Source organism: Gopherus evgoodei, chromosome 4 (assembly GCF_007399415.2).
Source record: "Gopherus evgoodei ecotype Sinaloan lineage chromosome 4, rGopEvg1_v1.p, whole genome shotgun sequence".
NCBI classification, from domain to species: domain Eukaryota; kingdom Metazoa; phylum Chordata; order Testudines; family Testudinidae; genus Gopherus; species Gopherus evgoodei.
The window spans coordinates 122924612-122948825 of NC_044325.1; the positions used below are offsets into that span (position 1 = coordinate 122924612).

A 24214-nucleotide genomic window follows, 5' to 3' on the forward strand; every position below is an offset into this window, starting at 1 on the left:
GGGCTTCCGGGCCATTGTTGACAATGCCCGTAGTGATGCCCTGATATCTGTTCACAGACCTTGGCCTGAATGGATCCTGAACACGCAGCGGCACGGGGCAGCCCACTGAGCAACACCCTCTCCCCTCCCGTGTGGGTGACATGGACTCCTGTGAGGGACTTCGCCATGTGATCGCCCCCCTCACCCACCGCACGCCATCACCAGCTGCAGTTGGCGATGGATGCAGGGACCACTGTGTACAGTCCGTCTGCCTTCGGCTACCCATCCAGAAGTGAGACAGGGGCCGGAGCTGCTGAGACCTGGAGAACTGCTGCCCTCCCATCCGAATGCCCCGCACGTGAGCCGTGGGGCCAAGAGGAGCCCACGGTGGTGGAGAGGTAGGCAGCAACGTAAGGGGAGAAGAGGCTGGTAATGAGTCAACTCTGAGGGGGTTCAGCAGCTCTGAGGGAAGGGGTGGAGCTGACAGTGGCTAGGTGCCTTGCCTGAGGGCAGGCTGAAAGGGCATTCGAGGGGGGCTGATGGTGGGTATAGGCTATGGGGGGCGGGGGCAGAGTATGGGGGAGATAGCAAAGGATAGTCCATGCATTAATAGTCTGCCTCTTTTCACCTGTAGTATTTTCCCATAGGCCAGTTGATCCAGATCCCATTGTCCCTCCTCTATTACACCATACACAAGTTTGGGGAGGTCTTCAGCTCACATCCTAATGTGGGGCGTGCTGGGGGATACTTCATACTCTTCTTCTTTGCTGTTCTAGAGGCCTCCTAAAGGAATGGGCTGGGCTGGGCTACCCTTGGTGATATTCTACGGGGCTGGTCTGACCATCTTGCTATCCCATCACACCTTTGGAGCCAGAGTTTCTCCCCTGATCCATGTGTAACTCCCTGGAGACCCACTTCTAGTACTCAGCTAATTTACTAGAACTGCTGTTAGACTCATCTTTTATTTTAATTTGGTGAATTGCAGGCCACATTCTAGATTAGTCCTCAGCAAAGACCATAGCTTTTCCTTAGCTGCTGGACTGTGGGGCTGATTCTCCTATGGTCCTTTTCTGCTGTTTTGTGCGTGGAAAGTCTGGGAGAAACAGCCCCTAGGGAGTATCCCCTGTGTAAGGGGACTCTTCTATTGGTGCAGAACTGTGAGGGGTCCCAACGGCATGCTGGGGTGAGATAGGACAGGAACTAAGAGTAGGTAAAACAGTGGGAGGGAAGAGGTGTCCAAAATGCGCTATGCTTGGGAAGGGAAGGGGAGGTCTGAACACATCGTTGTCTAGCTGTTCTCTGTTTCCTGTGGCCTATAGGGGACCATGGGAGACAGAATGTAAATTAGAGCAGCCTTGTGGCTGCTCTGATTGACACCAGGGGCTGCACCGGTCCCGCAGGGAGCACAAAGGTACTTTCACCTCTACCTTCCTTGTTAATGTACTGAGCACAATGATGGACTACCTGATAACTGGGGCCATGTTCTCCAGCAGAGGCCCAAGTTCATCAACAGCACTGCATTCCATTGGAGCTCTCATGAAGTAGTTGTGCATTTGGGACTCTCCGTCTCCTAGGGAGATCTGTCCTCAGGGCTGCCCAGAGAAGCAGGGGGCAAGTGGGGCAATTTGCCCCAGGCCCCACAGGGGCCCTGCGAGCCTTGGCCTTGCGGCGGTCTGGGTCTTCGGCAGCATTTCGGCGGCAGGGGGCCCTTCAGTGCTGCCAAAGATACGGAGCGACTGAAGGGCTCTCTGCCACCAAAATGCCCCACGAGCCCTGGCCCACTGGAGGTCTGGGTCTTCGGCAGCATTTCAGCAGCGGGGGGCGCTTCAGTGCTGCCGAATATGCGGAGCGAGTGAAGGGCTCCCACTGCTGAAATGCTGCCGAAGACGCAGACCGCCGCAGGGTGAGTACAAGCGCCACAACTCCCCTGCTTTGCCCCAGGCCCCCTGAATCCTCTGGGCAGCCCTGCCTGTCTTTGAAATATGAATACAAGCATCGCATTTTCTGCACCACTTTTCCACCTCTTACCGGCATCATGCTCAATAACAATTCATACTTAGCTCAGCAAAGGTTTTTGTAACCCCAGAATGTTCAGAGGTTTTAAAGTTATGGCATAATTTTATCAGTGTTTCTGACTCATCCAGTTGATACTGGTACCCAGCTGTCACTGACTGTTTTTCTCCATTCCCTGTACATTCTTGCATCTTTAAATTCCACACTTCCCACTGTGATCAGAAAGCTGTTTCAGCAGGAGGTGGAGGGGATACCAGCTGGAGTGATGTGTTTGTGTGGCGGGGCGAAGGGTTGAGGTTGCAGTTGCTGGTGCCAATTTAAATTCCCAGCCATATGCTATTTGAATCTCTAGGCCCCTTCAGCAGCAGTGGGATCCAGTCTTGCAAAACTGCTTCCATGGCAGAACAGGAATTATCGGAACTTATGCAGATCTTGACTATAGGAGAAGGCACTGTTCTTTCATTAGTCCCAGTAATGGCAACCCCAAACACTCAGACATCACAAGCCAGGATCACCAAAATCAGGACCCTGGTTTAAAAACATTCTTTTAAAAAAAATAAACTGGAGGGGGGGTCCTACTTGTCTTCTGATCCTTTACAGTGCACTCACTTTTCCCTTTCAAGATTTTTTTCTGTATCAGGGCTAGGAGCTTACTCATTATATAAATGAGAGCCAAGAGTCTCATGCAAATCTCTTGATTCCAGCAGCTGGAGCTTTAGGAAAAACACCAAATATTGCAAGACTCATGAGAAAATTGCAGGAGTTGGCAACATTGCACTTCTTCCCCATGGCAGTCAATGCCCTGTTCCCCAGCTTAGGACAGATCTGTTTCTCTAGAGCTAACTAACCTATCTTGGGTGTTTGAGTGAGGATGGAGTTGTGGTTGAGGCATTATACTGGGACTCGGGAGATCTGGATTAAGTGACTGGCTCTGCCACAGACCCTGTGTGACCTCGGACAAATCACTTACTCTGGCTGTACCTCAGTTTTCCATCTGTAAAATGAGGATGATAGCTCTCCCTGTGTGTCTTGTCTATTCAAATTGCAAGATTTTTGTAGTAGGGCTTGCCTTTTGCTATGTGTCTGCACAGTGCATAGCACAAGAAGGCCCTGAAGTTGGTTGTAATACACATAATAATGTGTATATATACAGTAATGATGCTTGTAGTACCTAGGCAATAACATAATTTAAACAAAAATTAACTCATCTTCCAGACTTTAAATACAAATACTGGCTTCACAGGCTTTTTGAGCCGAACCACTTATAGTGGCATGAACATAAACCCTGATTCCCTCTTCACCTTGCCATGTCATGGGTTACATGGTAATTCTGCCTAAGTGAGGACTGCAGGAACAGGCCTTCAGGCAAGCAGAAGTGTTTCAGGGCTTGGCTACCCTCGAAACTCCTAAGCGCTGCTGCGGGAGCGCTCCCGTAGCAGTGCTTTGAAGCGCAAGTGTGATTGCGACGACTGCAGGTACTCCACTTCCTCATGGGGATTAGCTTGCAGCGCTGGGAGCGGGCACTGTTTACACTGGCGCTTTGCAGCGCTGTAACTTGCTGCGCTCAGGGGGGTGTTTTTTCACACCCCTGAGTGAGAAAGTTGCTGTGCTGTAAAGCGCCAGTGTAGCCAAGGCCTTAGTCCTTGCTGGGGTGGGAGGGTAGCACTCAATGCAACAATAGTAGGAAATTTGATCAAGGACATGAATCAGCTACCTACTGCTTACAACAGTGCCAGTATCACCTACTGATCTGTGTGTTACACCTCCCTCCCTCCCTGCGTGATCTACAGAACATAACCACCAGCCACTGGGAGGAAGGATGACCTAATGGTTGGAGCATTATCCTGGGCTGAGAGAGCTGGAATCAATTCCTGCTCCGCCACAGCCATCCTGTATGAGGTTGGGCAAGTCACATAGTCCTTCTGGGGATCTCTATGTGGCACAACCCCTCCCCCCAAAAAAGCCACAACCCCCCCAAACCTGTGGCAGTGTGTCTCAGAGCCTGGGTCTGCAGACTTGAGCTCACAAAGCTGGTACAAGGATGCTAAAAACAGCCATGTAGAGCAGGGGTGGCCAGCCTGTGGCTCCGGAGCCACATGTGGCTTTTCAGAAGTTAATATGCGGCTCCTTGTATATGCACCGACTCCGGGGCTGGAGCTACAGGTGCCAACTTTCCAATATGCTGAGGGTTGCTCACTGCTCAACCCCTGGCTCTGCCACAGGCCCTGCCCCCACTCCACCTCTTCCTGTGGCCTGCCGTGCCCTCGCTCCTTCCCCCCCCACCCTCCTGCACCCCATGAAACAGCTGATCGTGAGGGGAGGCACTGATCGGTGGGGCTGCAGGTGGGTGGGAGGCGCTGGGAGCTGATGGAGGGCTGCTGACATATTACTGTGGCTCTTTGGCAATGTACATTGGTAAATTCTGGCTCCTTCTCACGATCAGGTTGGCCACCCTGGTGTAGACGCTTTGGGTTTAGACTCTGAGGCCCAGGTGGGGAGAGGTGGGTTTCAGAGCCTGAGTTCTAGCCCAAGCTGAAACAGCCACACAGCTGTTTTTAGCTCCATAATGTGAGCCCAAGTCTGTAGACCTGGGCTCTGAGAGTCTCAACTGCTGTTTTGTTTTGCCTTGTAGTCATACCCGCTGTACTTCAGTTCCCCATCTGTACGATGGTGATAATAACATAACACTGCACTAGCTCACAGCAGTGTTGTGAGGATAAATACATTAATGACAGTGAGGGTGAGATGCTCATTTGCCACGGTGATGGGGGGTCATATAAATACCACAGGCAGACAGAGAGTCCGCCCATTTGCTGGCTAATAGTCCTTTTGCTCAAGCATTCCTTCATGCTTTTAGTGCTGAAGGACCCTCAGTTCAGTCTGCTGTTGGCCTGTAAGGGAAATCAGCTACAGCACAGGGCTTTGACTGTCCATCCAGAGCAGATAAGCTCTTGGTTTTTAAAGTTTCCTCTTAAAGACACTAAACTCCATGGAATTCAGCTCAGGGAGGAGGAGCTGGGCTATGTCTCTAGGTCTGGAAGGTGTAGATGGTGTAGACTAGATTCTTGGCCCACTAAACTGTCCAATTGGGCCCTTGCAATGGGTGTGGAGAAACCTGATATATTAAGAAATATAGTAACACTATAATGTAAATATCAGCATGCAGTTATGGGCCTGACTTGGCAGATTCTTTCCTTGCATAATACACGGAGGTCAGTGACGGTGTCACACACGGATTAGCCACAGAATTGAGCCCTAAACTGGGGGTGGAGAGGAGGGAAAGACCCACACAATTCTGCTTTAATGCCTGCCATTTGCATTTACCACTGTCTCCCAACAGGGACCTCTGAACAAGGCATTGGCACTAGTCAGTCTCATGGTTTATCCCAGAGCACACGGATGAAGCCAGGGGTGCTGGAGCAATTTGTATAGTGGGGGTGCTGAGAGCCACTGAACCAAACTTGTAAATATGAGCCAGCACCCCCAGCACCTCTGGATGAAGTCAAAAATGCCCAGGCTGCTGTCAGCCAGGCCTCCCCATCGATCTTCCTCATTAGCATCCTTCTCTCCAGCGAACCCACCCCGAGGAAACAATCTGCGCTGTCAGCGTTTGTGCTGGGTGCAAGGCAGGGAGAGCGGAAACCCTGCCTGCTGAATTTTCAAGCCAGCCCATACAATTGGGGAACAGGGATCTTTCTCCTCCACGGGCAGATCTCAGTCAGCAGGCACGACCGTTGCAGTGATTTTTTTAGTCTGAGGGGTCTCTGCGATGGAGGGGGCGGGGAGGCTGCGCTCCACGCACCGCCCGTGTCTGTGCAGGGGAGTTGCAGGATGCCCGGCGTGTGGATGCGCAGGGGAGTTGCAGGATGCCCGGCGCGTGGATGCCCAGCGACGCTGGGGAGAGCTCCGGGCTCGGTGCTGAATTAGCAGTCACATGAGACTCGGGGAGGGGGACGTGCATGCTGCAAGTGGAGCCGCCCAGAGGTCATGTGACCTCCACCCCCCCCCCCCATCTCCCCCAGGCGGCGGAGCGAGGCTGGAGCGGCGGCGCGCGGCGGGCCGGGGATCCCGGGATTGCCGCAGCGCTCGGCTGCAGCGCGGGGCCGGGGAGGCGCCGCTGGCCCCCAGCCCGGCATGGGAATGGCTGCAGCAGCGCGCCCGGCGTGAGGGGCCGCGGGCAGCGCGGGGTGGGGGCCGGAGACAGCATGTGGAGCGGGTAGGTCTGGAACTGGCTTCTTCCCTCCCTGCCTTAAAAAACTTCCTTGCGCCCTGGCTCCCTCTTTCTCGGGAGGGGAGCGGGGGACCGGCTTGTCCCCTGTAGCCGCAATGGGACCCGCACCGGGGGTGCCTCTCCCTGAACCTGTGCTGGCCGCCTGCTCCCCCTCCTTCAGCCGGTCTCCCTGGGGCGTGCACCCCTGGGTGCTCCTGGTCCCTGCTCATCGGTGCTGGATCTAGGGGTGCTGGAGGTGCTGCTGCACCCCCTAGCTGGAAGTGGTTTCTATCACATGCCGGGTTTACAGTTTGTTCAATGGCTTTCAGCACCCCCACTACACAAATTGTTCCAGTGTGTCAGCCCTGGGCGCTCTGCCGTGGGGACCCCAGGCTATGGGTAGGGTGACTAGATGTCCCAATTTTATAGGGACAGTCCCAATATTCAGGGCTTTTTCTTCCATAGATGCTTATTACCCCCCACCCTCGTCCTGATTTTTCACATTTGCTATCTGGTCACCCTAGCTGGGGTTGTGGAGCACTCAGCAGTCACTTTTCCTTCCTAGCGGGTGGAAAGGAGTGAAACTTGCAGACGGTCTGAAAAGGAGGAGCGGAAAGCCTCTGAGGAAGGAGCCAATGGCCCCAGGCAGGTGCTGGGGGAGATATACCCTGATAGGGTTGTTGGGTACCTGGCTCTGGGTCATTAGCGCTGGTCCTTTGGCTCTGGGTTCGGATGTTGATGCTGAGAATGCTCAGGGTCTGTTCTGGAGCAGCTGGTTATGGCTCCATTAGTGCTTGAATGGGAACTCTGTGGGGTTGTGTGATCCTTTTGGGAAGGAAGGAGGCTTCTTACTCCCCCAGGGATCCGCTTCCTGTGTTATCTATCCTATCCCCTGTCTTTGTGCCTGTGCAAAGAGAGATGGATGGATGGCAGAGACCTTTGATTGTGTGGGAAGGGAGTCTATTTTCCCTGGAGTCTGTAAAGGTTTAGATCTGCTCAGACCCAAAGTAGGGAGCATGTTAGAACAGCAGAGGTGGGAGCAGGGAGTGACCTGACCTTAGTTTCTGCAGCATTCATAAAGTTTCTAGAACCTCAGATCCAGGAGGCTGCATTCTCCTGAGGTCACTGATACCGTCGACTGTGCCCACGGCCCCAAGGAGCAGCCAGCGTGTCAAAATGAGGTGTACAGGCAGCATGACGAGAGAGATGCCATCTGTAGTTTCTTCTTCTTCCACGTGGAAACCGTGTTTATTTGCTAGAGATTATTTTCTCCCTCAGAAACTGCTCTTCAGCTGCACAGTGATGTGGCTGTGTGAAGGGCTGGGAAAGGGGTAAGGCAGAATCCATGAAGCAAAGGAAAGCTGCCAGCGTGAACAGAAGAACATGAGGGAGAAGAGAGATGAGAAACTGATGGGCTGCAGGAATAAAGAGAAACGTGGGGGAGAGAGTGCTAAAGGGCAGAGAGACGGGGTTAATGCTGAACGGCTCAGAGAGAGTTAATGGTGAAGAGAAAAGGAGATGAGTTGATGGGGAGAAAAGTCATCACTGGAATTTTGGGTCCAATTCTGGATCCTGCTGAAGTCACTGTCAGCATTTCCGATGACTCCCATGGGAACAGGATTGGGCACCTAACAAGGAACTAGTTTCCTAATATGAAAACTGCCCCTGGTTTTGTTTTGTTTTTGTATTTTAAAGTGTGATCTATAGGCATTGCATTGTTCATCTCATGGCCTCTGGGCAAGTGTGTGTGTGTGTGTGTGGTACACTTGCCCCGGAAAGAGTAAAATATGGGGGAATTTACAGCTTCCAAGCAACTAAAATTGCACCATCACTAATAGTGGCATCTGCAGGAACAGCTCTAGTTCAGGTTGCCTGGGCATTTCCAATCTAACCGCTGGTTTTGACTTTCTAATAACTGTCACCATGTGGGCTGGATTTTTCAAGGTCTGATCTCTTCTAAAGTGTGTGGGGGGGTGGGGGGGTATGATACAGAATCTGAATAAGGCATGAACCACAATAACGTGCCAATAGAGTATATTTATGTGTAGCATCTTGCATAGAAAAATACTGGATGCTACTTAATTAACAGCATATACAAGAACACCCCAGCCTGTTTCCTGGCTGTTTGCTACCTGTAAAGCAAATATGAGACAGATGAACAGCCTGCTACAGTATAGTAGGCCGGTAGCATCTATTGTGGCAGGACATAAACCTTTCAGAGGTAGGTTAGTGAGTGCCTGTGCAAGTCAGGTGAGGCCGCTGTGTGTCTGAGGATGTACATGGAGACTGGTTGGCTGCGCAATGCTAAATCAGTATGGACAACACTCTGTTTTTCGAATCTGTGCAGTGAATCCTGCCTCCTGCTGTCTCTGCATATGTGGATTTCAGGCTGATCTGTGGCAGGAGATCAGAATAGAAGAGCCAGGATCCCCTTGTGAACTCAAATGCAGAGTTTAGCCAGAGAGACGCGCAGGCAGTTTGTACAGGAAATAACTGTCAGATCAACTCCACAGGAAACGAGTGGGGCCTGCTGAAAAAAGTGTGGATCCTGCACATTTTTCTCTTTTTTTTTTTTCTACAGAATCCAACTAAAAAAAAGTTTCTAGCTAGTATTTCCTATTGTGAAGAGCCTTCGAAATACCCCTCATCATCCTGCAGAGCACAGGCTCCAGCCAGTCTGGCAATAGCAACAGCAAAAGGAGTGAACCTCCATCACCCTCTCAGTCTCAGTGAAATGTTGGTTTCAGAGCCCCATCAGGGCAATCTAGATAAAGGCTTGACTGCCTAGTCGCCTGGGTACTTCACGATCCTGTCTACAGTGTAGCCATGGCTGTGCTGGGGGACTGGTTACCTCAGCATAGTCCCACGACATGGGGAGCGTACTGAACTTTCTTGCAGTGGAGCTAGGATCAAACTGAGTTAGAGGACTGCAGAGTTCCTCAGCAATGTAGTTATAGTGTAGGCAGGACTAAAAATGTCCATCATAATGCTGGTTTGTTCATTCCCTGCTTTGCCGGCTAGGCAGGGAAGGGGTCTCCCAATCCCTACTCATCGTTGGCCCATGGGCAATGTGGCACCTGTTCTTAGAGGAGAGACTCATGTTTCCTTCATTTAACACCTGTCCAGCTTGCTTGTAGGGAAGCTGGGGTTCTGACTGGTCACAAGGTTTGCCCCTATTCCTGGATAATCAGCCCTGTGCTGTCCAGACTAACAGGCCTGGGGCCGGATGCTAGAGCCTAGAGCTCTGCACCCTGGCATTGCATCACTGGAATTGTTGCTTGGGAGTCGTGTGGAGGTGTAAAGTGCAAGGGAGACAGCGTAGTTTAGCAGTCAGAGCTCAGGATTGGGAATCACAAGACCTGGGTTCTTACCCTCCTGTGATACCCTCTGACACAAAGCATGACATGGCCGCTAGATGTGGTAATGCAGAGGCCGCCTGGTAGTTAACAAACGGTCTCTGGTACTCTGGGTGCCTTGTGTCCTAGTCCTCGCTGAGTCACTGTGTGACTTGGAGGAAGCCCATTACCCTCTCTGTGCCTCAGTCTCCCTGTCTACACAATGGGGGCTATAATGCTTGCCCCTCAGCGTTGGTGTGAGGGTCATTTAGTTAAGGTTGGTAAGAAACTCTGAGACCCCTGGTGAAACATAGCACCACAGGGCTTGCTGTTCCTGGGCTGGAACCTAGTTCCCTAACATGGTTTGAAAGTGTGGTATCCTGTCCATAGAACAATGCCAGACAGCTCTTCTTGTACCATTAGCTGCAGTGTATCTGGATGCACCTGTAGTCTAGTAGTAGGTTACTAAAAAAAATACCCAGGTTGACTGCACACCTCTAAACTATGGTGTTCCTCATATAGCTGTCACTGGGAACACATTAAGTGAGTCTCCTTTAGGTCCACTGTTTTTACTTGCTTCTTCCTTGCTTCCCCTGTAATTCTTCCCTCGCCTGATTTGTCTCTGAATTTGCTTTTCCTCCATCCTATAAAAAAGGAGAAACAATGAAAAGCAAAGGAGGAGGTGGCTTACATGAAAAGACAGATTAGGTCCCCTCTAGTCTGTTTCTCAGTTGGGGAAGGATTGTTCTGGCAATATATTCTTCGGGACTCTATCCAATCTCATTTTAAATTTTTGAATTCCATCCCATCACTTACCGGCCTGTTAACTGCCGAATAGACCTCCCTCTCTCCCTTTCCTGCTTTGCGCTATATTTATCCTTGGTGAAGCTCCATTGATTTCTACAGCGGTATGCTGGGGTGGGTTTGTCTCATACAGTTTAAATGTTCCTTTGATTAACTTCATCCCTTTCCTCCTAGTCATACCCTGTTAGATCACCCTGACTAATTCTTCTCCTTCCGTGGTGTTTATACCCTTCAAAGACTCTTAATCCAATTTTCCTTGTCATTGTTTAGACAAATTATACATATTTATGTTTGCTAATCTTCTCTCATATATTAATGCAGCCAGCCCATTAATTATTTCTCTTGTTCTCATCTGAATACTCTCTGATTTGCCAACCCTGGATTTGAGCAGCCCAGAGCTGCATATAATATAGACTTGGTGTGGTCTCGCCAGCACGATGTAGGGAGAACCAGCACCTTGCTGGTTGGTCATATAATATTTCTCTGTGTGCACTCCCATACTGTAGTTGCCTATTTTTGCTTGCATTGCATTGTGAGCTTCTCTCTAGGTTGGAGTTTGCTATGGGTTCGCAATGGAAAGAGTCTTGTTGACTTCAATGAGCTTTGGAGAAGGGCCCCAAGGTGTGTTGCTGCTTCCCTAGTGCCTCTGACCTGTTGAATATCTCTGTATGGATTACTTTTTCTCTGTGATATTAGCTTTCATTTTTTCTGGCAGAAGCTCATTTAATTTCTTGCCCATTCTTTCCCCACACACCTTTTCACTTGCTGCCGTTTTCAGCACTTCCCAATTTAGTATAATCTGCACGTTAAATTAGTGGCAGCTTCCCCCCCTTTCCAGATTGTTAATGAGGTTGTTCAATAAAATCATGCCTAACTTGCCAATCTCTGTAATGTTCCTCTGGGCACCAATCCCTTTTGCAAAGCTGCCATTTATCATTCGCTACACCTTGAGCCACTTTTCATTCAACCCATGTGACAGCACTCTGCTGTTCAAGCCAACTGGAATGAGATCTGCCTTGTAACATTTTGTGTGACACTCTCATCAAATGCTTTGCTAAAGCCCAGCTGTACATTCTGCCTTCCTCCTGGTTTTGTAATTCAATTAAAATTGCCATTCAGTTTGCTTAGAATGATTTGTTCTTAATAACCCATTCCCATTATCCTCTAGATGCGTAAAGACTTCTTTGTCTGCGTATTTTTTGTGTTATTTTGTGTGGCACATGGCCTGGATTTATCAGATAGCAATTGCTGGGATCGCACTTTCTTACTTTTTAGAAGATTGGTACCACATTTGCTTCCCCATCCAATCCTGTGGTATCTCTCCCAGTTCTCCCATGATTTATCAAATATAATATCCAGTTGTTACCTAGTTCTGTTAGCACCCTGGGATTCATGTCATCCATACAAACTGTTTTTATACATTTTGCCCCTCTTCACTGTCACCCCCTGCCCCCGCCTCCCAATTATTTATCTGCTTCTTATCAACAGTTGAGAGCAGGGATCTTGTCTTCAAACCTGCATGTGAAGAACCTAGCTCACTTGGGCCTGGATCCAGTGCCTACTGAAGTCACTGAGAGTCTTTCTGTGCGCTTTAGGAAGCTCTGGATCAGCCCTTGGTGCTATATAAACAATAATCACCATACAATCTTCATTACAGCCTAATTGGCCTAACCTCCTTCTCCTGGTTTTCTTCCTTAATGCAGACTTTTAAAGAGGAATTTGGCTTCTCAGCCTTTTGGTTTTAATCATTCATTTTAGCCCCCTTCTCATTTATTAATGCCCTTCCCTTTCTTCCCAGTAAAGAAGCTTCTGTGGGCCCAATCCTGCTCCTTTAGAAGTCAATGGCGCAGGCCCTGTGCAATACACCTTTAACCCCCAGCAGCACTCATTCCCTGTGCTTTCGGATTAGTTGCTGCTCTTATCTTTTCCTCCCACTCTCTACGCCCTGTTTCCCTGCACCGCACCTTTCCTCTTTTAACCAGGCTCTCTGAATTGCATTGGCCGCTGCTTGTTCTTCGCTGTCTTCTATCCTAGAGCAATTGTGATCTGCTGGGACTCATCTCATCTGACCTTTTCCCTTCTCTCTGCCTCTCTCCTTTTCTGTCTTCTCCTTATTCTCTCTTCTGATTTTGCTTTGCCTTTTTCCTTTCCTTTTGGCTCTTGCATTTGGATCCTGCTCCAAATCCACCAGCTGTGCTACTCCACCTTCCCATTACCCTCACCTCTGTTGTCCCCTTCCATGATGAACAGCCTGAGGAGTGGCACAGCAGAACACAGACCAAATGCGAGGTTGATATTCTCACCCACGTCCAGCTTGGAGGAGGACAAAGCCTCCACAAGGAGCTATTGACAACAATTATTGATTGACACCAGGGTTGGCTGTGTCAGTGCACCTGGAAGGCATATTGACCTCCGATGGCACATTGTATCTGTGGCCATATTATCTGACAGCAGTGGTGGGTTGCAGCTTTCCCTGCTGGAGATCCCTGACAGGTTCCCCTTCAGAGCTGTGCGCCTTCCCCAGCTCCCCAAGGACTCTCACCACACACTAACGTCTCCCGACAGCTGGGTACTGACCCAGCTGGAGCATTTCCCTCACCCCCCAGGCAATACTGAAGTCACCCCCATCCAACCCCTTGGGAATCCCCAACTCTGCACGTCCCCTGGATGAAGTGGGAGCCAATGTCCTAACTTTAGGCCCACTGTGTGTTTGCTTGTATCCCACACAGACCTCTTGGTGTCTCACTGTTTTTTTATCGTAAATTACGTCCATCAGAAATCCTGGATCAGAGGCAGAGGCCACTTCACAAACATTGGGGCTCCCTGAAGTCACAGGACTGAGTCTTGCTGTGATCAGCTTTGTTCTTTGTCCCTTAGAGTGAGGTAAGGGGAGCTCTGTACAGTTCATTCCACATGAGGGTCTTGCAGGTGAGACCTTAAAAATTGAGGCCAAGGCTTTGAAAAGAGACCCCAACTCTCTCTTGTGCAGTCTTATTTCATGTAAAAATTTATCAGGGACTGTAACTTTGAACTTATACATAGTCAGTGTTTTCAAAGTGCTGTACAGACATGAATGAGTTAATTATCTTTGCAACACCCCTGTCAGCTAGAGGTGTAAATTACCTGCACTGTAAAGATGGGGAAACTGAGGCATAAAGAGATGAAGTTACTTGCCCAAAGCCACTCAGTAAATCAGGGGTGGGGCTGGGATTAGATCCTAGGACTCCCAGGACCATCCTTCCCCTTGTAAGGACGCATTGCTCATGTCATTTTAAAGCAACCTGCATTGTGTCTCAGTTGGGATCTTTGCCTCAGTGTCTCTCACCCTTGGGCCCTGGTGATGGAGGTCTTGCTAGCACACACAGCTTCTCTTTCCAATCTCCGTTCCCCCAAGGACTCAGCTGGGCTGTGTCTAGGTTTGGAGAATTCCCTTGCTGCGAATAACGGATACTTTTATTCACAGGTGCCATTTCAGATTTGGGGGAGGGGGGGGTCAACTTTAAACAGGATTCCAGGGTCTACTTAGGCACCTGAAGACTGTAGTTGTTTTGCAGATAATAACTTAGAAATATCTTACAGGAGCATTATGTCTAATTCCTATATAAAGAAAGAAAAATAAATATTAGACCCACTCAGCTCTCATAATAACATGTTCTGACATCTTGTGCCAAGTCACTTAAGGGACACTGGTTAGGTTTAAAAATTTAATGTATATTCTTACTTTGTTACTAACTCTTGAATGAAACAATTGTAGAAAAGTCTAGATTATTTTCTATCACTTTTTTGCAGTTTACCAAACTTGGAATAACTTTTGGAAACATCCTACTAGGGCAGGGGTAGGCAACCTATGCATGGGTGCCGAAGGCGGCACGCGAGCTGATTTTCAGTGGCACTCACACTGCCCAGGTCCTGGCCACTGGTCCGGGGGGCTCTGCATTTTAACTTAATGTTAAATGAAACTTTTTAAATATTTTAAAAAACCTTATTTACTTTGCATACAACAATAGTTTAATTATATATTATAGACTTGTAGAAAGACATTTTAGCATTTTTAGAAGGTATGACTGGCACGCAAAACCTTAAATCAGAGTGAATAAATGAAGACTTGGCACACTACTTCGGAAAGGTTGCCGACCCCTGTACTAGGGCAAGCCTCCCTGACTGGGGCTCTAGGCGTGTTTCCCTACTACAAGTAATAGACTAGAAACTGACTTTAAACAGGAATTAAACTGACACTTTCAAGTCACTTTCACAGTATTGCCAACCACAAACATTCAAAAATGAATCAGGCTCACCAAAAATCATGAGATTGGCTTTAAACTCACGAGATTATGTAAAAATAATAGATTTGGTGTTCTTTTTATTTGCCTTCTGCTTTTCAAGCTTTTAGGGTGCACTGGGGTCCACAGCCATGAGGGCTAGAAACTTTTTTTTTTTTTTTTAAGAATGAAGGCTGAAATCATCACATATTCACTTGACTCCAGCATCTGGGGCTTTAAGGAAAACAATAATTATCATGAGACTTATGATAAAATCATGAGAGTTGGCAACACTGATTTCTGTTTATAGGCTAGTTACTTTCCAGAAGGCTCTTAAACACAACACTACAGTGATTGAGTTGCAATTTTCACAGAAGAATATTTAAAACCAAACACCAAGAAAATGCCACCTTTTAAAGTTGAGAAAAAAATTGAGACTTCTGAGGCCTGTCAGGGCCACTGCAGGCAGGAAAGGAAAATAAACAGACACAGGAGCTCTGGGCAGCTCTTCCTCTTGAAAGAAAGTTGGAGGGTCAAATCTTCTAGTCCTTAATCAAGAAAAACTTCTATTGCCATCAGCACCTTCACTTATAGATATTAACATGTGCTCAGTAACTATACACTTCATACTTAAATATCTGAGCCATCTTATCCAGGGCTACACATTTTATACACATTGGCTCCGGGACTGCATTTCCTGGCATATTCTGCTGAGCACACAGATGGTGCCCAATGAATAATGTAAATCATGACAATAATCATCGACTTTATGGACTCTTTGGATGCAGTTTCTGATCTTTGTTCTGGAATTGGCCTGGGTACAGCTGAAACCCTAAGAATTTGAGGCATAAACACATCTGATACTCATATGACGTTTTCTCATTCCTTCCTTTTCCCAAACTCAGAACAAAAAATGACAAAACAAAATGATTTTTGGTTAAAATGTAAAATTTCACAGCAGCCATTGCTCTACAACCTAGCCTTGGCAGAACCTGCCACCCCTTGGAGGTTAAGTGATCTCCTCTCATCTGACTTTTCTTTTCTTTCTTCTCTGCTGCTTTTCATGCTGTCCACCATGACATCCTTCCCAATTGTCTCGGCCGTTTGCTGAAGTCTCAGAGAATTGGCCTTCTTGATTTTGCTCCCATCTATCGGAGTCTATTTTTTTTGCAGCATATAGCAGAGAGAGAGGCTGGTCCAGTGGATAAGGAGCTAGCCCTGAGAGACCTGGGCTCTACTTCCCCCATGGACTTCCTGTATGCCTTAGGGACAGAATTTCAAAGGTTTGTAGGCATCCAAAGAGGCAGCTAGGCATCTAGTGGGGTTTACAAAGCACTTAACCTTCTAGTTTGAAAATCTGGCCTTTAGTCTGTTTGTGCCTCAGTGTCCCATCTGTACAATGGTAATAACAGCACGGCTTTACCTCGCTGAGGGACTGTGAGGAGAAATAGGTTAGACATTGTGAGGCGCTCAGATACTATGGTATGGGAGCACACAAGTAGCACAGGGAGAGTGGGAACTTCTCTATACCACTGCTGCTATCCTTTCTCTGAGTTTTGGCCACTTCTTTTCACCTCTACCCCCAAGCCTCCCACTTTTCTGAATGTAACCTTGGCTCAGAAGGCTTGGCTGTATTTCTTCTGCATTCCCTGAAACACCCTCCACCCCCAGCAGAGGAATTCCTGTTTTACAGGCTCATCTAATGACTTCCAGATCCTTAATTTAATTATCAGCCCTTTCTTATCTTAATCACCCTGCCTCTGTTTGTAAACAAAATACTGACTCCCTGCTCCAGGGCCACAAGCTGGGAGCAGCAGGTCTCCTTTGCAGAACTCACATTCCACACTCAGGCTGTGCTGCCCTTAAGAGCTCTGCCAAGGGAGCTCATCTCCTGTACAAAACTTGGGGTGCGGGAGGGAGCCCCTCCCCCCATGGCACCTCTGCTTTTATTCCTCCCAAGGAGCTGTGATCTCTCCATGGGCTGTTCAGTTCTCGCTGGCTGGGTGCCTTCTTGGGGCAGTGTGACAGCACAGATACGGGGGTGTGTGTGAGTGGCCTCTCTGCCATCCCTTTGGTTTTATTAACTCTAATCTCCCTTTGACAATAACCTGGTCCTCGTAATGGGCTCCTGGGCCCAGTGTGTCCCCTGGTGATTCTGTCTCGGTCCTTGTTCAAAGAGCTGAATGGAAGGAAGTGGCTTGTTTAGGGTTTTCCCTTCCTAGAAGGCCGTCCACCAAGGGAGAACGAACCCAGAGCTGCCACCCACAGCGCACAAGCAGCTCCTCTGAGCTAATCCTGCCTGATGCCCCTTGCGTCGCCCCCCTCCACTCTTTAGAGAGACTCTGGCACTGAGATAGTCTGTGCTGCTTCCCCAAAAGCCAGGGCGGCTGGGATTGGGATGGTGAGAGATGAAGCCTGTGAGTTGCCTCCCCTTCCTAATCTTACCTCTAGAGAGGTGGATTCAGTTTCTGAATTGGGGGGATTAGCCCGTGAACTGCAGGTCCCTTAAGCATGGAGCCCCAGCAGTCCCTTGGTTGTTTTGGGATGAGGCTGGCCCTGAGTGCCATTAACGCCCTCTCAGCTCTTCGACCTGTGTGCAATTAACATCTTGCTTGGCTGTCCTGTACCCGTAGGGCAGTGGGTTGGATGTGTGCGCTGCCCTGCTCTGTCCAGCGCTGTGGGGACTCCTTTGTGGATCACCAAGCCAGGGGAAGCACCATGCAGCACATGCGCGCAGTGGGGTGAGACACCAGCATGACACGATCCAGCCAGCCTGCAAATGCTGTTGGAGACCCCTCGGGACTGCTTTGATGTTATCACCTGAGCTGTGGATTAGCCTGCCCTGTGTTCTAGTCTCAAGTGGGACATCAGCCCCATGTCGCCCCCTTGCCCTTCCACACCCCCTAGAGCTATACACACTTCCTGCAGCATTATCATCCCCTGGGTATCGTGATCCCTCTCCGTGCTGGCCATTAGCCGAAGGCTCATTTCCACTGGGAGGAGAGCTTTCTACCGTGAACCCCTTAAATGACGAGATCTGGGTGGGGCCATAAGCTGCTTGGATCCTGGCGCTGTCCACACCCTGGATCTCTGACCCTTCGCTCATGTTTCACACGCTTGTGTCCCCCAGCCAGGCCCCGTTCAAGGAAGACAGCCAGCAGCTCCAGAAGCAGCCAGCGGTGGGACAGTGGAAGCCTCTGGCATCATCCAGCAGTGGGAAGGAGCAGCCACAGCTGGATCCTCACTGCAGGGAGGCAGGTGGGGGAGACGACGACCAATCCACAGCGCAGCGCAATGTCTCCCGCCTGCGCAGCTCCTCGGTGGAGATCCGTGAGAAGGGATCAGAGTTCCTGAAGGAGGAGCTCCACAGAGCACAGAAGGTAAAGGCTTGGGCATGAGGGGGTGTGTGTTGCGGGGGCACAGACCGGGAACTGAAGGGTGAAAAGGGTAGATGGGGTGGGAGTTTTATGGGCTGGAAGGTGGGAACATGCGCTGTTAGGGTACTAACAATGAGTGCAGCGTGAGCGCCTGCAGTGATTGGGGGAGAGTGGGGAAGGTGGGGCTGGAATCCGCACAGATGTGGGGCTGGGGGAGGAGCAGTGTCAGTGCGTGCAGAGTGGGAGGGGGCAGCAGGACGCAGTGGGAGAGACTGAGGCACATGGAAGAGGGTGGTGCTGTCTGCAGAGTGTACTGGGGCCTGGTATGTGCTTCTGCCCAGTGTGCCAAAGTCCCCGGCTGTTCTCTCTGCAGGAGCTGAAGCTGAAGGATGAGGAGTGTGAGAGGCTGTCAAAGGTCAGAGAGCAGCTGGAGCAGGAGCTGGAGGAGCTGACAGCCAGTCTGTTTGAGGTACCACTTCCCTCTCACTTCCCCAGTTACTCCCTAAACGGAGGTCACTCACTGTCCCCCTTGGGACAGACTCTCTCCTCACTTTGCCCATGCTTCGGGGTTTCCTGCATCCATGGCCAGCCCCTCCCAGTCTGAACAGTAGAGCTGACCGATTGCATATGCAGGATGGCAGAGCATGGCGCAGGCTGGCAGCTGTGCTAATGGGGAGGGGCAGCATGCAGGGCACTGGTATGGTGAACAGGAGTTCTCCCTTCCCCCACTCATCCTCCAGTCACCCCAGCCGCTCTGACAGGAAACATAAAATGAAGCAGCGCATGTATTCATTACACGGGTTTTCAGCCAGTGGTATCTGAAATGGGACCCGATCTAGGAGAGTCTGGGTGTTTGTGTCCTGCTTCCCCTCAAAGCAGCTGGTCCACATCATGGGTCCACATCACAAGTTTATTCGACTATTGCTGCTGCTGAAGCTTGACAGTTTAGTCCTTTCGCTGGTGTACTAGCCGTGCTCCAGGCTTGCTGCAGCTGTTCTCATGTGGCCCTTTCTCCAGGCTGCTTGCTGCTCCTCAGCCCTCTCCCAGATGCCAGCAACCAGTCCTTGCCTGGAGAGAGGCACCACAATGCCCTCAGTGCACTGCACCCCTGGGAGCTGCTTTCCTGCATTCTGCTGGAGAGGGTGAATATTGAAAGGACCCATGTTCTTGTGCCATGGCTCATGATGAGCTCACAGGCCAGTAAAATCCTGTCTTCCAGCAGCCCAGGACACTCAAACACCTAGCACTGGACAGGTCCTTATTGTGCCAGTCGGAGACAGGCCTGCGCCGAGTGCACTGCCCCAGGGGAGTTGGGAGGGGTATTGTGCTCTGAGCTCCCCACTGTCCTTGGGAAGGCTGCCATACTTGCTAGGGACCTTTGAGTACTCTGCCCCCCAGGAGAACTGCTGAGCTGCATGGGTGCAGGGTAGATTGTGTCGCTTGGCTTTGTGGGGTTGCTCATTGCAAGGGCTGTGTGTAGCTGGGACTCTGGCTGTGACAAGCAGGTGGTAACACGTTCTCTGTCCACTGTAGGAAGCGCACAAGATGGTAAGAGACGCGAACACTAAGCAGGCGGCCTCAGAGAAGCAGCTGAGGGAGGCGCGAGGAAAGGTGAGGACTGTCCGATCCCACCCCCCTGCTGTACAGACATGGGGCTGCCTATCGGTAGGGGGATAGCAACGTAGCTGAGGGTCACATCCCATCCAGTGTCTTCCCAGTGGCACCTCCTGAGCTACTGGCTTCTAGACATTCAGCAGGTCTCTCAGCTCACCACACAGCAGCTACTGAATGTGAGGAAACGTGCCACTGAAACCAGCAGCAGATCCAACTCTCCTATGAAAAACGGCCCAGAATTTTCACCTGGGCTCCCACAAGCACAGAACTGACCAGCAGCTTCACCTAGCTGCAGTTTGTCACGTAGCAAACGTGAGGACAAGCTGCTGCTTAGAGGCACCACTGATAAGGCAGTCTGGGGAGATGGGAGTTAGGGACAGGATTCCCATATCAGGATGTACCACGGGGGCATGGAGCTGCATCTGCTGCTGACTCCTCATCAGGGAAGGTGTATCTGGATATAAGACTTATATATGCCCTGCGTGCATAGCCTGGGCCATTGTGGGTGATGTGGACTGGCAAGGGGCAGGGAAGGCTCTGCAAGTTGTTTCTGATCTGTACAGACCCTGCTCCCTGGTTTGAGATTCTGGGACAGGGGCAGGAGGTGGAAGAGCTGGGCAGATGCTGTGGATGGATCAGGAGATGTCTCCTGGGCTGAGTGTGTAGCTGGGTGGTGATGCCCCTGGATCCTGAGCGTGCATTTCCTGCGCGGTGCACGGGACTCTGCTGGGTGGAGGTGGTGATGTTGCTGACTCTTCTTGTCTCTCAGATCGACATGCTGCAAGCAGAGGTGACTGCTTTGAAGACTCTGGTGATCACTTCCACACCTTCCTCTCCAAACCGAGAGCTGCACCCCCAGCTCCAAAGCCCCTCCAAAGCCGTCTTCAGGAAAGGGCACGGGCGGAACAAGAGCGCCAGCAGCACAGTAGTCACAGCCACTAGCCAGAGCCTGCCCTTGGAGCCAGTTAGCAATGAGTGCAAAGAGGTGGGTGAATCCATTCACCCATAGGCACTGGTACCCATCAGCAGCTCCCAGCCCCCCACTCCAGCTCACCTCTGCCTTCTCCCCTGAGCATGCCATGTGCTCGCGCTGTGAAACAGCTGTTTTGCGCAGCAAGTGCTGGGAGGGAGGGGAACGTGGCGCGCTTGGGGAAGAGGCGGGGTTGGGACAGAGATTTGGGGAAGGAGTCCAATAGGGAGTGGACTTGGGGTGGGAACTTTGGGGAAAGGGTTGGAATAGGGGCGGGGAAAGGGGCACAAGCAGCCATTGGTGCTGGGGAAAGTTGCCACCTGTGCATTCACCCCATCAGCTCTTGGCCCTGCTTGGGCATGAGCTCACATGCTGGGGAGGGATCTTCTCAGAGATTTCCCTTGAGGTCTGCAGACCCCACAGCCTTTCCCTTGCTCCATGGTTTGAGTGTTAGGTGTATCTCCGTATATTATTATTATTATCCCATCTCATACAACTGGAAGGGACCCCGAAAGGTCATCGAGTCCTGCCCCCTGCCTTCACTAGCAGGACCAAGTACTGATTTTGCCCAGGTGCCTAAGTGGCTCCTTCAAGGATTGAACTCACAACCCTGGGTTTAGCAGACCAATGCTGCCTGTGATGTTCACAGTAATGCCATTCGTGGATTAAGAGTCTTCAGAGTCTTGCCGTGCTGGGAGTTGGGGGTTTCTTTGCAAAATCCCAGACTATGGGGACTTCCCCTTACAGGACTCACTCCAGTCTGGGTTCAGGAGAGAACTTCTGGAAACAGCCTGCGTGTCTTTGCAGGACTTTTCTGGCTGTATGGATACGGCTTTTAGCAGCGCTGTAAGCACCTACTGAGAACTGCCTTTCCTGATCTGCCTCTGCAGTCTAACGGCTACTCTGGCTAATGCTGTTTGCTTTGATTTCCCATCTGTCTAGTGTGGACTAATGGTTAGAGCGCAGCACTGGGAGTCGGAATTTCTGCTTTCTGTTCCCTGGCTCTTCCACTACCTCACTATGTGACCTTGGGCAAGTCACCTTTCCTCCCTGGGTCTCAGTTTCTCTATCTGCAAAGCAGGTTTTGCCTGCCTCCTGAATAGGGCCAGGCAAATAAATACAAACAGCTTTTGTGGATATTCTTTCAGCTAAAATCCTGTTAATTTCCTTCACTGAGTTTTGTGGCCCCATTTTTTACTGTCCCTAAACACTGATGTGAGTACAACGTGGGTCTGCCAGAATTTATCTTTCTGCACACAGTGTTGTGACTAGTTGTGTGAACACACCTTTGCATGAGTGTTTGCACGGCCATCTGGAAAACTCCTTGTGGGTGTCAGAGCTGGAGGGGTGATGAAACAAGTTTTGGTATTTGAGCAGGGAGAACAAACGTGGTTGCAGTGGTGGGTGCACGTGCTTTGCCTCCACTGCCAGGAGCACTGGTGTCTGCAGCATGGAAGCATTTCAAGAGCAGGGAGGCACTTGGCCCATCTGGCTTGTACCTATAATGCAGCCAGGAAGTCAGACAGCTAATCAGACCAGGAAGCGGTGACCAAAAAGGACTGGGCTGACCTCTCGGATGACTATTTGTCTGACAGTGACTTCAGTGAATGGCAATGGGGATGGGTGAATTCAATCAGTGTGCTTCAGCAGCTGCTAATATCACTGTATATGGGATTAGAATTACACACACGGAGTCTGGGTGTGAACACGAGGAGAGAATCAAAGGAAGGGTCTGTTAAATAGCCGTGAAGTCTTGCTTCATTGGTTTACGTTTACCTCTCTTGATCGGGTAGGAAAGAACCCAGATACGTTGAAATTTGAAGTCCAACTATGTAGCCAAATAGAAGGATCCTTCTTGTGGCAATAAGGAAAGAGGCTCCTCTCCCTGCATGAATCAAAACTCCTGTGAGCTGCTAAACCATGTGATCCAATCAAGGTCCAGAAGCATTAGCCCCTGACTCAGATGTCCAGTCAGGCAGCTGCACTGTTGACTCACTGATACCAAACAGCTGAAAGGCTAGCGAAGCCAGTGCCACGCATTAGCTGAACAATTGTGACATGGGGACAAACTTGTAAAAGCCCTGCTCTGTTTGCATGCAATTCATAAACTACAAAGGGCTGTGTTTGCTGATTCTGTCAATTGCTTGTTCTAATCATGAGGGTCAGTCACCGAAGGTCTGTAATCAATGGGAAATTCTTGGAGGAAGGTGCTTGTAGAATGCCAAAGATGGTAATTATTTCCCCTTTCTTGCTCACTAAGTGCACAACCCTAGCAAGGTCTCTACTGCGCCCTTGCTCTCGTGTAAACTGTGTCTACACAAGGGATTTCCATTGGTGCAGCTAACCAGCTGCCTAAAATCCGGGGCCTACATTTTCAAAAATGTGACTAGTGAATTTGAATGCCTCTGTTTTTAGGTGCCCGCCTTGAAACATACTTATGGAGCCTCAGTGTTGCGCAACACGTTGGGGAAAGTCAGGTTTCTTTAAGGCAGCTCAAGCTGGGCACCCAAAAACTGAGCAACCCCAAATCACTGGCCGCTTCTGAAAACGTAGGCCAAGGGAATGCTGAAGAACCTACGAGCTTTTGAGAGGCACTCGGTGCGCTGACAGACAGAACTCGTATTTTCTGTATCTTCTGTCTCGCGTTTTTGCCTTTCTTTCTCTGCCTGCCCCTCTGAACTGTTTCCTTGTCTCTCTCTCTTCTCTCCACTCGTCCTTCAAAGTTTGGCGTGCCCACTCTCCTCTCTCTGCTTCTCTGTATTGTCCCGGGGAAGGCCATCCACATCACCTACGAGCCAGGCTGGCAGGCCCTGGTGGCAGATCCTTCCTCGTCATCCTCCTTGCGGCAGGTAACCTCTGGAGCTAGAATAGATGTGGCACAGAGGACAGGTTTGGGGGAGGGTGGGAATCATCAGCGTCTCACAGCTCCAGCCTTTCAGCTCTCCCTTTCTTTTGACATTAACTTCCATTTTTTAATTTTTTTGTTTCTCTAATTGATTTCCATATTGTGGCGCTGGAGTTGTCTCCCGGCACCAGGTGAGCAATCTCCATACCATAGAGCTAGTGCACTGTCAGGACAGGCTGGGGACTGAGCTGCTTTGTTCACTTATGTTCTTTTCATGCTCCCCTCCCTCCCTTTAACAAACTGTAACAGGGTCTGCTGGTCCTGTCACTGCTGCAGCCTAGAGCCAAGGCCTGCTGGGATTTGGCATTGGACTGATGGGAATTGTAGGGCATGCTGGGAGCGGGCAAGGAAGCAGGATATAAAATGAGAGTGACTAGGGAAGAGTCAGGATCTGCTGTGGGTCCCTCACAGCTGTGAATTTGATCTGCAAAGGGGAATAGGTGCAGCAGCTCCCTTGCCCTGGGAAGCTGCTCCCTCTCTGCAGATAACCCATAACAAATGTAACCATTCAGTGCTCTGAAGGAAGATTGCTTCTTATTCCTAGGGTGACCAGATAGAAAGTGTGAAAAATTAGGACGGTGATGGGGGGTAATAGGAGCCTATTTAAGAAAAAGCCCCAAATACCAGGACTGTTCCTATAAAATCGGGACATCTGGTCACCTTACTTATACACTACTTTCCCTTCTATGCATGACCCACTGGCTATAATCCCCATCACTTTTGGGAACAACAACTCCCAGAATGCCTC

General features: G+C 50.1%; 1 protein-coding gene across 5 annotated transcripts in view; it reads left to right on the forward strand.

Annotated features, from left to right (window-relative positions):
- Nucleotides 1-201: 201 nt before the first annotated feature.
- Nucleotides 202-24214, forward strand: part of RAB3IL1 (RAB3A interacting protein like 1) — a 34619-nt gene continuing 10606 nt past the window's right edge. For 2 of the 5 annotated variants that reach the window (XM_030560809.1, XM_030560810.1), the window contains exons 1-5: nt 202-377; nt 17731-17980; nt 18351-18446; nt 19511-19588; nt 20361-20576. In XM_030560809.1, the coding sequence (XP_030416669.1) occupies nt 217-377; nt 17731-17980; nt 18351-18446; nt 19511-19588; nt 20361-20576 (801 nt within the window). In that variant the 5' untranslated portion in view covers nt 202-216. Of the gene's footprint in view, nt 378-6121; nt 6209-15106; nt 15884-17730; nt 17981-18350; nt 18447-19510; nt 19589-20360; nt 20577-23284; nt 24022-24214 lie in introns of those variants that run through there. The other 3 variants (XM_030560813.1, XM_030560812.1, XM_030560811.1) reach the window with 3 other exon arrangements.